Source organism: Schistocerca gregaria, chromosome 6, assembly GCF_023897955.1.
Source record: "Schistocerca gregaria isolate iqSchGreg1 chromosome 6, iqSchGreg1.2, whole genome shotgun sequence".
NCBI classification, from domain to species: Eukaryota; Metazoa; Arthropoda; class Insecta; order Orthoptera; family Acrididae; genus Schistocerca; species Schistocerca gregaria.
The window spans coordinates 179,377,196-179,391,977 of record NC_064925.1 but is presented as its reverse complement, the minus strand read 5'-3'; the positions used below and the strand labels follow the sequence as shown (position 1 = coordinate 179,391,977).

Genomic DNA, 14,782 nt, shown 5'->3' with positions numbered 1-14,782 from the left:
AGAACTGTCCACAAAGAGGAATTGCCCTGTAACCATTAAGTCACCAAACTGTGTGAAGGTGGCGACAATTTAGGTAACCCAGTTGACTTAAGTCACCTGATTGATCACGGAAATGATGGCTCCAGTGTTCATCTGAAAACAGATGTTCTGGTGAGAAATGCAAAGTGTGAGAAACAGTTTGTGTGTGAATGGATTGCTCTCAGGGACTACTGTCTGCAGTCTGTGTAACATGTGCTGGTGTTGTTGCAGAACTGGGTTGGGCCGGGTCATGAGAAAGCAACATATTGAGCAGAGGTGCCTCTCCTTGCCACAGTGTGCAAAGGAACCCCAGCGATCTGGGCAACCTGCTCGGAAGTGAGTGGAAAACCACTGCGGGCATGAAGGGAACAGCCCCTGTAGCCATCGTTGAGGGGCAACTGGAGACTCAGATGTCATATAGACACCAGACAAAGATAAATCACAATTTTGCTGCAACCTGGCAGTCATCCTACAATGATGGCACTGGGACGGCACATATGATGGCGCATGAACTACTGCCACTTGCAGCCTTGCCATGAGTCATTTATTAGCTGCCTGTGCAATTCTGAACAAATGAGCGATGCACAAGATGTCCTTTGATAACAGGTTATCCAGTTTCAATGCTGCCGTACAAACCTCCAGATCAGACACAAGTTCAACCACCACATCATGAATCAAGGAATGAATGTAGGAAGCCTTACACCTTCACTAGTGCAACTAAAATCACATTTTCGGCTATTTCCATGTAAGTCAGTGACTCCCAAGCTGTGTGACTGTCCCAGTTGTTTATGGTATTGAGGAAATTCTAGCCTGGAGGCAACCACATGTATCACTGGCAATAATAATTAGTCAGCAGAATGCAGGTGTTCTGAAACAGAGGACAATGAGGCTAGAAAGAGGCGCAAATTTTCGGAGTGTCTAGCGATAACCACAACACAAAGAGCAACAGCTGCAATGAATCATCTGCGACATGAAACACCACAAAATGTTGCTTCATTCGATGCAAGTACGTGTCCCAGTTATCGACAGTGCCACTGAAAGAAGGATACGATCGAGAAAAAGAATGCGGTGTTGAGTGCAGGACATGCCAGTTCCTGGGGCGCAGCAACGTCTTGCACATGAAGCTTGCCCGCAAAGAACTGAAGCACCTTTTGCAAGAAGTCCATCTGTATCTGCTGCTGGTGCATCAGCTGTTGCTGTTGCTTGAGCACTCTAACCAATCCAGCTTCCATGGTATGAAATAACTTCCATTTTCCTTGTCGCCAATAGCTATATCTACAAGTTGCAGGATACTGGTGCACAAGTCAGTGAAAAGGCATGGAACGATGATGACGCAAGGCGGGAAGACCGCCTGGGGTTGGGACTCAAACCCACACCAGAGTCGAGCATCAGGACAAATGAACATCAGATTCGACACAACAAGAGCAAGGCAATATAGGATATAGCAAAGTGCAATGGACCTTTCACACAATGCTCTCAACAGTTCAGTACAACCACAATCCAATACAAGACCAGAGAGAAAAACCAAAATCAAAGGGAAGTCGTTGGTGAGTCTGCAGCTTATAGGGTTGCCTTTGTAACCCTTTTTATAGACAGGAACCACCCTGAATAATTTCAGCTTCTCTGGAAAGTATTGCTCTGATATACATACATTTATTTTTGTATTAAGTCAATGGACAAACAATAAAGTCAACGATTTTCTTTAGTGAGTTGCAAGACATGTCATAAATATCAATGCTATCTGATGACCTGAAGTTTCTTACTATTTTTAATTCAGTACTAGCCATAACCTTAGAGAAGATGAGAATGGGTGTTCCACGACAATTTTTTTCTGAGAGTTCTGATTTACTTTTATTGGGCTTACTGATGCTATTGCTTATTTGTTCCACAGAAAGTAATCATTTATTCCTTGTGGAGAGATATTGATTTTGACCTTATGTGATTTTTGGCAACACTGTTTATGAGAGTCCAAGAAGCTCTGCACTTATTATTAGAATTCTCAATGCACTGGGCATTTTTGCTTCAATGACTGCTTTTTATAATTGTTTCCCCATCCTCCATAAAAGGATTTTGCATTTTCAGTCAATAGTGTGGTGGAGATGAAAGCGAATGTTATCGGACAAAGTACAGGATTGACTGAGTTGTCAAGATGCGTCGGTATTTATGCTGGCCACCTAGGATACATGGTGAGATAGTGGTGCACTCATTGGGTGAGTGCAGTGCTGTCGTGACGTTGCCCTCTACTGGCCATCGAACTCCGTTTGTTCCAATGGGCATTCAACTTCTGCGCGACCCTATACCGTAGTTATGATTTAGAAGCACGACAATTCTTGTGGTGGCAAAAGCCAGGTAAGAGCACAAGACAATGTAAAGAACTAATAACCATGATATTACTGTACACAATTACAAAGTGGCATTACACCCAACAATATACAACTTTCTACTGAAGGCTATGGCATGTGTCTACTAGGCTAGGGCCGGTGTAGGTATCGACCAGATCTGTGCAAGCTGTAGGTACACATTGCCAGTCTGACTCTGCTGGCTTGATTGTAACACCGATTTGACAGAGTACTACATATAGTCACATTAGTTCCAATTGGTGGATCTTTGTTACATAGTTTTTCAAGAAGTAGTGCCATGTTTATGTGGAAAATCTGTAGATGTTTACATCCACTGGTGATGTTTTGACCTGAGCTCTTTAAGGAAGGTCAGCTGCCTACCTTGCTTGTCTGTTGTGCGGGCCATCTAACTGATAAGGGGCCGATATGACAACACCGTACTGGAGCTTATAAAGGAGGGTAGGTCATTCATCATTACTGAAAGCAAAAACAGTCCCAACAGAGATCCCTGCAGAACTCCAACTTTAGATTGTTTCTTGGTAGACTTTTCTGTGCCAATATACACAATTTACATACAGTTTTGTATATAAGACGCTAATAGCTTTCGACTGTTACCCCTGATACCATAGAAATGTAGGGTGTTGAAGAACATCATCTGCTGCACAATCAAATGCTGGTCACAGCAAGTGGTCTGAGTAAAGCCCTGCTCCTCAAACACCTTGAACATATTTGATTACAGAGTCTACTGCATCAACTGTACAAAGTCTACTGCATCAATTGTTGACAATTTTTTTTTTTCTAAATCAATATTTTGCTATATTAAATAATCCAAGTTTTTTTTCAAATTACCAGACAATTGATGGTAAATGATGTAATCTATTATTTTGACCAGGACTGGAAATATTGATAATGGTCTGAAGCTTGTAGGGTTCTCTATGTCTCCCTTTTTATAGACAGGAACCACCCTGAATAATTTCAGCTTCTCTGGATAGTATTGTTCTGATATACATACATTTATTTTTGTGTTAAGTCAATGAATGAACAATAAAGTCAATGATTATTTTTTAGCAATTGTAAGACATGTCATAAATATCAATACTATCTGATGACCTGAAGTTCCTTATTATTTTTAATTCAGTACTACCATAATGATAGAGAAGATGAGAATATTACTGTTGGGTGTTCCACAACAATTTTTTTTTCTAGGAGTTCTGATTTATTTTTATTGGGCTTACTGAAGCTATTGCTTACTTGTTCCACAGATTTAATAAAATAATCATTTATCTCTTGTGGAGAGATTTTGATTTTGACCTTAGGTGATTTTTGGCCACACTATTAATGACAGTCCAAGAAGCTCTGGACTTATTAATAGATCTCTCAATGCACTGGGTATTGTGTGACATTTTGCTTCAATGAATGCTTTTTATAATTGTTTCCCCACCCTACATCTAAGGATTTCACATTTTCAGAGTTGGTATTATTGAGCATGTCTAACAGCATCATTAAATGATCTTTCATATAGGATAGCATTAGAATTTTTCTTTTTTGACACCTTCTTTTTACATCTTCTGTCTGTTGCTTTACATCTTCCAATGGGAACACTATCATTAAATATTTGCAGAAATGAGTTTAAAAAACATCCAAAAATTATCTTAGCTGTCTCATTATTTGATAGACAATGATTACCATTTCGCTGGCAAAACAAATCTCTATCTACAAGGGATTTCCTGAAATTGATTTTTCAATTCCTCGTTGGCCTATTGATCACCATTTTTGAGTTGGCTAAGGCACCACTAAGACTGATTGAGCTGATTCTTTTAGCATATATAAAGGACGTCGATTTGTTCAAATAATGGCATAAATTTATCATGGAATGGGTTACATTTTATGTCAGCATTTGGTTGATTATAAGTTTCATCCCAGATCGTCCCTTGTAAACTGCTCTTAAAAAAAATTTGTTCTGGAATCACCAATAATTCCAACTGATTTCTACTGAAGAGTATCAATACTGTAATGCACTATCTTATTTTCCTAACAGAAAACGTTATCTAAATTGGTCCTAAAACACTATTTCAATTGGTCCTACTGCCTTGATCTAGCCACGGTGGAAAGTTGATTACTAAGATCAAAACTGTAGCATCCAAATAAGGATTCCATGTCATTTGTCCTCACAAACAGCATAGTAATAAATCCTATTTCCTCATAAACAGTTCAATATTACCCAGTGAGAGTCAGTATACAATTAGGATTAGAAGTGAACTATTTTTCAGCATTAATTCAGAAGCACGCACTTCTATGTACTGATAACAACAAAATTGACTTGTCTTACAGCGGAGGTGCTGAGTTGCAGACATGAACAACAAAGGACCCCCCCCCCCCCCACACACACACACACGAGACTGCAGTCTCATGCAATGGGGCGCCACAATGTGAGCAGCAGTGCCAGTGCATGATGGGAGTGACGACTTGGTAGGGGTAAAGAGGAGGCTGTGTTCACTAATCCCTCTATCTGTTTTGATGCTTGTTATTAACTCAGGATTAATTGTTATTAAGAGGTCAAGTGTGTTTTCATAACTTTAATGTTTGTGTGGGCTCATGAACTAACTGCTCAAAGTAGTTTTCCAAGAATGGGTTTAGCACAATTTCGGATGATGTTCTATGCGTACCTCCGGAATTAAATGCATTTTCACCTTCATATTGAGGGTTAAATTAAAGTCATCATCAAATATAATTGTATGAGTCGGGACAGTGTTTGAAATAAATCTCAAGTTTTCTTTGAACCCTTCAGCAATGGTATCATCTGAATTGGGAGGTCGGTAAAAGGATACAATTATTATTTTATTCTGGTTGCCAACAATGACCTCTGGCCATACTAACGCACAGAAACTATCTATTTCAATTTCGCGACAAGATAAACAACGTCTAACAGCAACAAACGTGCCACCCCCAGCTGTGTTTAGCCTATCCTTTTAGAACACTTTTAGATTCTTTGTAAAAATTTCAGCTGAACTTACCTCCAGCTTTAGCCAGCTTTCAGTGCCTATAATACTCTGAGCATCAGTGCTTTCTATTAGCGCTTGGAGCTCTGGTACTTTCCTAACACAGTTACAACAATTTACCGCTGTTATACCGATTGTTCCTGAATCTATGTTCTTCTTGTGTTCGGCCTGCACCCTGTGTGACTGAAGCCCTTTCTGTGTTATCTGAAACCCTCTAACCTAAAAATCACCCAGTCCACGCCACATGCCATCGGTGTAGCCGCCTTCTACCTGTAGTGGACTCTTGACCTATTCAGCGGAACCTGAAACCCAACTACCCTATGGCGCAGCTCAAGGAATCTGCAGCCTTCACAGTTACAGAACTGTTTGAGTCTCTGATTCAGACCCCCCAATCAGTTCTGTACCAGAGGTCTGCAACCAGTCCTGTCAATGTTGCTGCAAATGGTCAGCTCTGCTTTCATCTTGTAAACAAAATTGGCAGCCTTTACCACTTCCGATAGCCGCTCAAAACCAGAGAGAGTCTCTTCCGATCCAAAGTGACACACATCATTGGAACCGATGTGAGCCACCACCTGTAGTTCGCTGCACCTTGTGCCCTCCATGGCATCCAGAAGGACCTGTTGTTCCATGTCTGGAATGATTCCATGCAGTATGCACATGGGGTGCACATTGGATTTCTTCCCCTTCTTGGCAGCCATGTCCCTAAGGGGCCCCATAACGTGCATAACATTGGAGCCTTCAACTATCAGTAATCCCACCCTCTGAGATTGCCCAGATCTTGCTAGCTGAGACCTTTCCTCTGAAACAGGACAGGCGACGGAATGTGGCTGAGTGACAGTGCCAGCCACAGAGAGCACCTGGAACCTGTTTGTGGTCCCCTGGGAAGTCTTTCACCAACTGCTATGCCCCAGGGCGACCTCCCACTTGACCCAGGGTAAGGGGTCAACCTCAGTGTGAGCAGTAACTGAGCTGGCCACCAGTGAGGACCAGTAGGAGGACTCTGACATGCTGGACGTCCATTGGATCCCCACGGCTGGCCCACAACAGTGGTGCCCATCCATTGCAGCTTCAAGCTGTGTAACTGAAGCCATCACAGCCTGGAGCTGAGAGCAAAGTGTCACCAACTTGGCTTGCATCCGCACACAACAATCACTCTCCCTATCCATATTAAAGAGCGTGGAAAATTAAACTACCCAGGTTGACTCGCGTTGTGGAGCTCTACTGTAGACACTGACGAAAATGCAGGAACTGTGTCTAATAATTTAGATTAATACACAGAGATTCAAAAACCTAACTACTGAGGCACTCAGGTGAAACTACATAATTCACCCCTGATGAGGAACTTCTAACATGTCACAAAATCGGTTTATTTTCCAACACAAATGAAAATACGAGAACTGTGGCTATTAGATATTAAATTAACATGCAGAAACTTAAGAACTAAACTATCAAAGCACACAAATGAAATTAAACAATTTGCTCCTGGTTAGCAACTCATAAAAGTCACAAAATCGGTTACTTCCCTGTTGCTGTGGCTGTCTCAGACGGCCACTTATTCTGATGAAATAAGCTAACCTTATATTTCTGTGCATTCTTAAGCACTTTGTGATGCTAATGTGTTGTTATAACTTCATTAAAAAATACTCTTTGGCATCAGTAACCATACAGATATTGCTGTGTGTGATGGTCCCCCACTCCCACCCACCCATCCTTTTTCTGCAAGAAGTTCAGCCAATATATCCTTGCCTCTCTTATTCATGTGTTGGCTGTGTCTTGTGTACATATATTCCGGCATAAACTCAAGCACTGGCAAGCCAGTCGTTAATGTTAGAGCAAAGAGGATGCTGTGAAGAGCGCATCAGCCAATTGCATGCTGACTGACCCCTCTCCTGGACGACAATGTGACGGTAGTATCCTCTACATGAAGAGAACATAAGAGCCGTGATGATTGGCCATAGCCCAGTTCTACGAGTTCTACAGACCAGTGACTTGGATAGAAGCATCCACTGCATTACTTCACTTGTATTGGAATCATCATACTGAAGGACATTGACTACATTACCTGTCGCCCTTTGCTTGCAAACATCTAAATATTTCTCAAAATTAAGAATTGTCATTGATTCATTTTGTAATAAAACTCTTTAATGCGATTTGCTTGAATTAATGTCTAGCAATCCGAGGACCAGGTTTCCTAGACACCCCATCTTTGACAACTAGGCAGGATACAACATCCATCTTCAAATTGTAGCAACACGCACTGCACTCATTTGCAACTGCAATTCAGTCAGCAGCAGCTGGTCAACTCCGTGCACATGACTCACAGCAGTGTTAACCCAGGGCTGGTCATGCAGCTGTACTGCCTCCATGAAACTCGAAATTGTATTTGTACTTGCTACTACTACTTGATCCAAGTAACCCTTACTGCTGTAATTTCTGTCTTCAGCCTTGCTTTTTCCTGCTACACCTACCATAATAACCTGATCCTCTTTCTCAAAATATTTCCACTAATTCCCTATGTATCTATCTCCATTTCCGTAGTTGGAAATATTATTTTAAATGATTCTTTTCCAAGCAGCAGTATGGGAAGGATTTCTCTGTACTTCAACAGAGTTGCCACTAAAACAGAGATAAAGTAATCATATTTTTAGTTACTTCAGTTACTTTCAAATTAGAATAGATTGAAAAATCAGCCAACCAATTGTAAATAAAGGTTTAGTATCCCGTGACCATAGTTTCAATATTTGTAAAAATATCTTCTCCAGATGTATTAGCCCTAAAAATGAATATACCAGTTACAAAATATTTTTTTTACAAACATAATAAAATATTAATAGAAAAATATTGGTGAAGTAAACGTACTCACTTTTTACATCACATGATACTGCAATAGATTAGATGAAGCAGAGTGGCTCTTGTCATAAACGAACATATATCGTACTTCAGAAAGACTACTCATTAGTAAATGCAGCCTCTACAGGTAGAGGCTCTTCTCAACAATATAAATGTAATATGCATCACGAGATGAAATATTTGCATCAGTTACATGTACCTTATGTCAGAGACTAAAGCCAGCTACTACCAATATACAGACTCAGGCAACTAGGAAAAATTGGGCTACAGAGGGTGCTAAATACATGCACATAGAACTGTGTCTTGGTTGCGTTGAACAACAGTGTTTTATAATAAAGTAAGTGTGAAAATTCCTCTACAATTATTAATACGTTTGCTGACAGAGTAATTGTATTGTACATGGATGGGAAAGCAGTGGGCTCTATACCACGCACGTAAGCATTGCGTCTTGCTGGTGTTAAATAGCATAATTTTATATCAAGACAACATTTCTTATAGAAGGCCACTAATGAATACTACAATTTTAGAGGTTTACATTAAATATAAAATCTGTAATACATTTATGTAGCACAGTGATACTGCACCTAGCTTAAGTGTGCAGAAGATAATAGATAACAAAGCTTACTTCTGTTACCAAAAAGATATTTTAACAAATATTGAAACCATGGTCAAGGGATAATAAACCTTTATTTGCAACTAGTTGACTGATTCTGCAATCTATTCTGAATCATACAGTTGCTGTCTTGCAGTCATGTTTAAGATATTGAAATACATGCCTGCCCAGGTATCAAAGGCTATCACCATATATATGGACATTAATTTTAAAATTTTAAAAACAGGTATGGCCACTGATTTTAATAAGCAATGTGAAGAGTTGACCCTGATGCCAGACTATGTGAAAGCTTTCATTAATGTTAAATAGTGTGAGAAAAAAAAGAAGTAATTAGTGCAAGTTTTAGCTGACAGAAGAGTTGAGCCGTACAAAAAGAAAGGTAAGTTGAATGCAGAAGCTTATGAATTATATCTTGTTTTAACTAAAGCTTTTAAAGAAAATATTAATTTTCAAATTGATATTATATGGTATGGTATCAATAATTGGTTGTATAATTGTAAATGTGAAATTGAAGCTGGACATGAAAAGAAATTGTCAAAACTTAAGAACACTACACCAATAAATCATCAGAAAGTTATAGTGAATAACAGTTTTCTGAAAGAGTATTAAATAAAACTCAAATTAACTTTTTGGAGGAAGAAGGCCCAATTTTTTTAAAAAAAAGGCATAAAATAAAATGTAGCCCCTATGCTTAGTGACTCTGCTGTAATAGGTTATTTTGTGGTTAACCTTAAAACTGGTCTAAACAGCGCTAAAGTAGATACAGTCCAACAGGTTAGGATAGGTTATGAATGTAACAACACCATAGAAAAAGAAATGGCAGTTATGAGTAGCGTTTGCACTAAAGAAATGAAAGTGATTAATAATATTAATCATAAATTGTAAAATAATGAAAGTTTAATAACTAAAATCGATAAAGGCAACACAGTGATCATTGCCTAAAAAATGATTATGTGGACAAAACGTTAAAATTTTTTGAGGAAAATGGCATCACCGAAATCAGCACAACTCCCACTGTTAATCCGCAAAAAGAAATTCCGAATTGCTTAAACAATACTGAAAACTTGTTCAGGAAATTTCAGAAGAAATGTTTAGTGAACATGAATCCAAAGCCTCTCGTTTTAAAAAGCCTGTTCAAGCTTCACAATAACCACCATCCCATCTGCCCCATCATAAATAGCACAGGGAGTGGCCACCACAAGTTAGCTAGACATTTACAAAGTAAACTCAAGGAATTTTTTACTTTTGACAGTAATTTTTCTGTTGAAAATAGGTAAGATCAGATAGTTAAAATGAAAGTGTTCAAATACGAGGGCTATCCACAAAGTACATTACGCTTTGGAATTAAAAATAAATAAAGTATTGGAATTTTTTTTATTATATACAGATGAAAGCCACACTTAAATACTACTTTTCTACATAGTTACCATTTAAATTAAGGCACTTATCGTAGTGATGGACGAGCTTGGAAATACCTTCATCGTAAAATTCGGCCGCCTGCGCCTTAAACCACGTGGTTACCTCTTCTTGAAGCTGTGCGTCATCATCAAAACACAATAACGGAACTCTCACAAAAGAAATTCAAAAAGAGAATGGTGACCTAAATTTCCTTAATCTGAAATTATGCACACAGGATGGCATCACTTTTGATACCCATCGTAAGACAATGTATTCTGATAATATTATTCCATCAGATTCTTCCCACCCTAAAGCTCATGAAGTTGCGGTTTTCCATTGAGCAACAAATTGTGCTTTAACACCACCACTTTCACCACACGATTATCAGAAAGAAATTAATTTGATTAAGGTGATTGCTAGATATAATGGTTACAAACAAGATTTAGTCAATCAAATACTTACCAAAAAAAAGGACAAATAAAAAATTTTCAACACTAGGTGACAAAATGAAGAGTAATGAAGAGGGAGATGGCAAGTTTATTTAAATGTCATTTAAGGTAATGTCTCCTCCAGGATTAACCATCTTCTGACTAGAAAATATGGCTGTAAAGTTACTTTCTCTATGAACAACAGTCTGAAGAAAAATTCAGCACACACATTAAAAACTGAACAAGATCCTTTCACTAATTCAGAGAGCAAAACTCAACCCATGGAGTAGTCTCATCCGGGCTCCCCTTGGAAGAAGAAACCAAGACTTTCATAAACAGCAGGCCGAAAGGTGATGGCCTCCTTTGTCTGGCATCAGTGAGGCATCATTTTAATTGACTTTTCGGAACCTGGCTTCACAATTACCCGGGACCATTACTGTTTGTCACTGGACAAGGTGCAACGTGCCATCAAGACCCACAGACCACAGTTTCAGGGTCATCCCATCGGACTACATCATGACAATACCAAACCCCATACAGCCCTTATGATGCACAATAAAATAAGGAAAATGGGTTGGAAAATTGTTCCTCATCCCCCCTACAGTCCAGACTTGGCTCTGTCTGATTTTTACCTCGTTGGTCATCTGAACGCCCACCTGATGGTAAAACATTTGATAGGGAGAAAGATCTTATTTCGTGTGTCAAGCATGGTATACAAGTCAATCTCCATAATTTTACCACCAAAGTGCATTTACAACATGGAAAGAACTTTGGGACAGATGCGTCACAGCTGATGGAATCTACACTGAATAGGCTCAATGTATAGCTAAATGTTTCAAGTACGTTCACAGAAAATTTCATTCTCCTCCTGCAAAAAATAAAATAATTAGAAACGACTGTGCAAAACGTTTTGAACATCCTTTGTATATAGGGCACACGGGTACAGCTATTAAAGCCAGATATAAGGAACATATGTTTGGTAAGAAAGGGGGACATTTGCATAATTGTTCATTTGCTGAACGATTACTTATTTCAGACCATTCTCCAAAGGAATGAAAAGAAACCATAGTTTCACATAAGGAAATAAAAAGGCTGGAAACTGAATTCATTACAGGAACTTGAAATTTATAAACATGTTGCTAAGGGGGACGGTAACATATTGAACGATCACTTGCAACTCGCGAGTAAACACATCTTTGATGGATTGAAACTGCTGCTCATGGTCACATAATACATATATATGATCTTCGCCAATGTTGGTGAACATGCCATTTTTCTCGAAATATATTTTTTCTACTACTGAGCTCCTAACATTTCATATCGCTTGGTTTCATCTTTTGTGGTCTTATCAACCCATGTTCATACAGTTCATATACCACAAAATAGTATTGGTACAGTTTAACAGAAGATTCTCTTTTTATGTTGTGATATAGCTTTATCCATTCATTGTGTCCTTCACCTTTTTGGCAACAGAAGCAAGCTTTGTTGCCTGTTATCTTCTGCATACTAACGCTACGTGCAATGTCACTGTGCTACATAAATGTATTACAGATTTTATATTTAGTGTAAAACTCTAAAATTTTGGCATTTATTAGTGGCCTCCTATATAAAACTGTCATACTGCTTAATATAAAATTATGCTACTTAACACCAGTAAGACACAGTGCTTACACGCGTGAGTATAGCACCCATTGCTTTCACTTTTTTCTTATCGCTTAAGCTTCCATAGTGTTAAGTGGAAGTTTTTTCCTATAGTGAAGTTGTTTTAGCTTATATTTGCTCTTCTTTAACCATTGTATCTGTAACAGTGACATTTTGCAAACAGATTCTGCATGCTGAATTTATGTACAATATTACTCTGTCACCAAATGTATTAATAATTTTATATGGAGTGTACACCTATAAATTTTTATATTTTTAATGGCCTTTTAGAGAAATTTTCTTACTTACATTACTACAAAATTCTGTTGTTCAACACAATCAAGATGTGGTTCTATGCGCATGTATTTAGCGCCCTCTGTAGCCCGATTTTTCTTAGTCACCTGGGTCTGTATATTTGTAGTAGTCAGCCTTAGTCTCTGCCATAAGGTACATGTAAATTACGCAAATATTTCATCATGTGACGCTTATTACATTTATATTGTTCACAAGAGCCTCTACCTATGGGCATTTACTAATGGGTAGTCTTTCTGAAGTACGATACATGTAATCTGACGCTATCTAAAGCCATGGCTTGCAAAAACTCGTTTCGTCGATTTCATTTACAACAAGAACCACTTGGCTTCATCTAATATATTATGGCATCATGTGATGTAATAAGTGAGTATGTTTACCTCACAAACATTTTTCTATTAATATTTTATTATGTTAATAAAAAAAATATTTTGTAAGTGGTATATACATTTTTAGGGCTAATACTTCTGAAGAAGATATTTTTACAAATATCAAAACCATGCTCAAGGGATAATAAACCTTTATTTGCTTCTGGTTGGCTGATTTTTCAGTCTATTCTGAATTACACAGTTGCTGTTTTTCAGTCATGTTAAAGATTTTGAAATACTTTCAAATTAATATGAACATTCTAAGATCTGTCACTGTTCAGAGGGACCAGAGGGATGCACAGAGATAATTACAGATCATAAAATGATTAGTGCAACCCTGAAAGTAAAGAGTCAAATTGTAGAAATTCCTGATTATAATACATTGTAGCTTGTTAATTGACATTCATGAGCACACACATGTCTCTCTCTCTCTCTCTCTCTCTCTCTCTCTCTCTCTCTCTGTGTGTGTGTGTGTGTGTGTGTGTGTGTGTGTGAGAGAGAGAGAGAGAGAGGAGAGAGAGAGAGAGAGAGAGAGAGAGAGAGAGAGTTAGTTTCTCTTTAATTTATATATGTATGCTCAAATATTACCTATTCGTCAGCTAGCAGCAAAACAGTCCACAAACATCCTGTGATTAGCAGTCCATTCAAAAGTTACGAAAACCAGAATAATTTCATTGTATGTCTTCTACATGAATCTCAAACTTTAGTTCAAAACAATCTTTTCAATAGCAAATTATTGACAAAGATTTTCACTACTTACCATTAAGTTTGATACAGTACATCTCAGTTACTGTCTATTTATTGGTTTGCTTACCTTATCTGGTATGGACTGCACCTGATTCAAATAGTTAAAAATACTGTGCATGGCTTCTTTCAACAGGCTGTGATTACTCATGTCACTGCACTTGTAAAGGCAACACAGCTTTCTTGTCCAAGATATCAGAACTTCATTTTCCATTGGTTGTTCCTAAGTAGATCACAGAAAATCTATAATGTGAGACAACTAGAAACCATCTGTTGCTACTGCTATGCAGTAAACATTACACTTCATTATATGATATAAAAATAAAACCTAAGACTTTACATTCAGTGTGTTTTCCTAATATCAGCTCATTTTAATTATTGTATACAGTGTCACATAAATTACCACAGATAAAGAATTTTTTTGTTACATATGGGGGAAAAAAATTATGAAAAATCTGAAGAAATAACATACACCATACACAAAGCTTTACCTGTGAAAATACATGATTAGTTTGTTTATCACCTGCAGAGTGAAAATCTCATTCTGGAAACAACCCCCAGGCTGTGGCTAAGCCATGTCTCCACAGTATCCTTTCTTTCAGGAGTGCTAGTTCTGCAAGTTTCGCAGAAGAGCTTCTGTAAAGTTTGGAAGGTAGGAGACGGATACTGGCAGAAGTAAAGCTGTGAGTACCGGGTGTGAGTTGTGCTTCGGTAGCTCAGTTGGTAGAGAACTTGCCCACGAAAGGCAAAGGTCTCAAGTTCGAGTCTCGGTTGGGCACACAGTTTTACTCTGCCAGGAAGTTTCATTCTCAAAAATATTTATTTCATTGAACTGATTCTGTTTACAAGCAGCCTATCAATATTTACATTTAGTAGCCATGATGCATGACTGCAGCTACACTTATGCAAGTTACATTCTCATTAATAGGGACTGGGTGTTGGCTCGCATTATATGGTGTTGAGCACCGCAGGCAGAGCTCTGGCGTCATTGCAATTGTGTGTAACCACAAAGAGAAATTATGGTATATGGATAATATACAATATCTTTGAAAAAGAAAGTTAGTTATAAACG

The 14,782-nt window shown here is 38.3% G+C and overlaps 1 protein-coding gene across 1 annotated transcript in view; it reads right to left on the bottom strand.

Moving 5' to 3' along the window:
* The window catches only part of LOC126278687 (cohesin subunit SA-2-like), a 381,965-nt gene that overhangs the window by 149,385 nt on the left and 217,798 nt on the right, over nt 1–14,782 (bottom strand). The window contains exon 12 of the mRNA XM_049978948.1: nt 13,781–13,933. Coding sequence (XP_049834905.1) covers nt 13,781–13,933 — 153 coding nt within the window. The remainder of the gene's footprint in view (nt 1–13,780; nt 13,934–14,782) is intronic.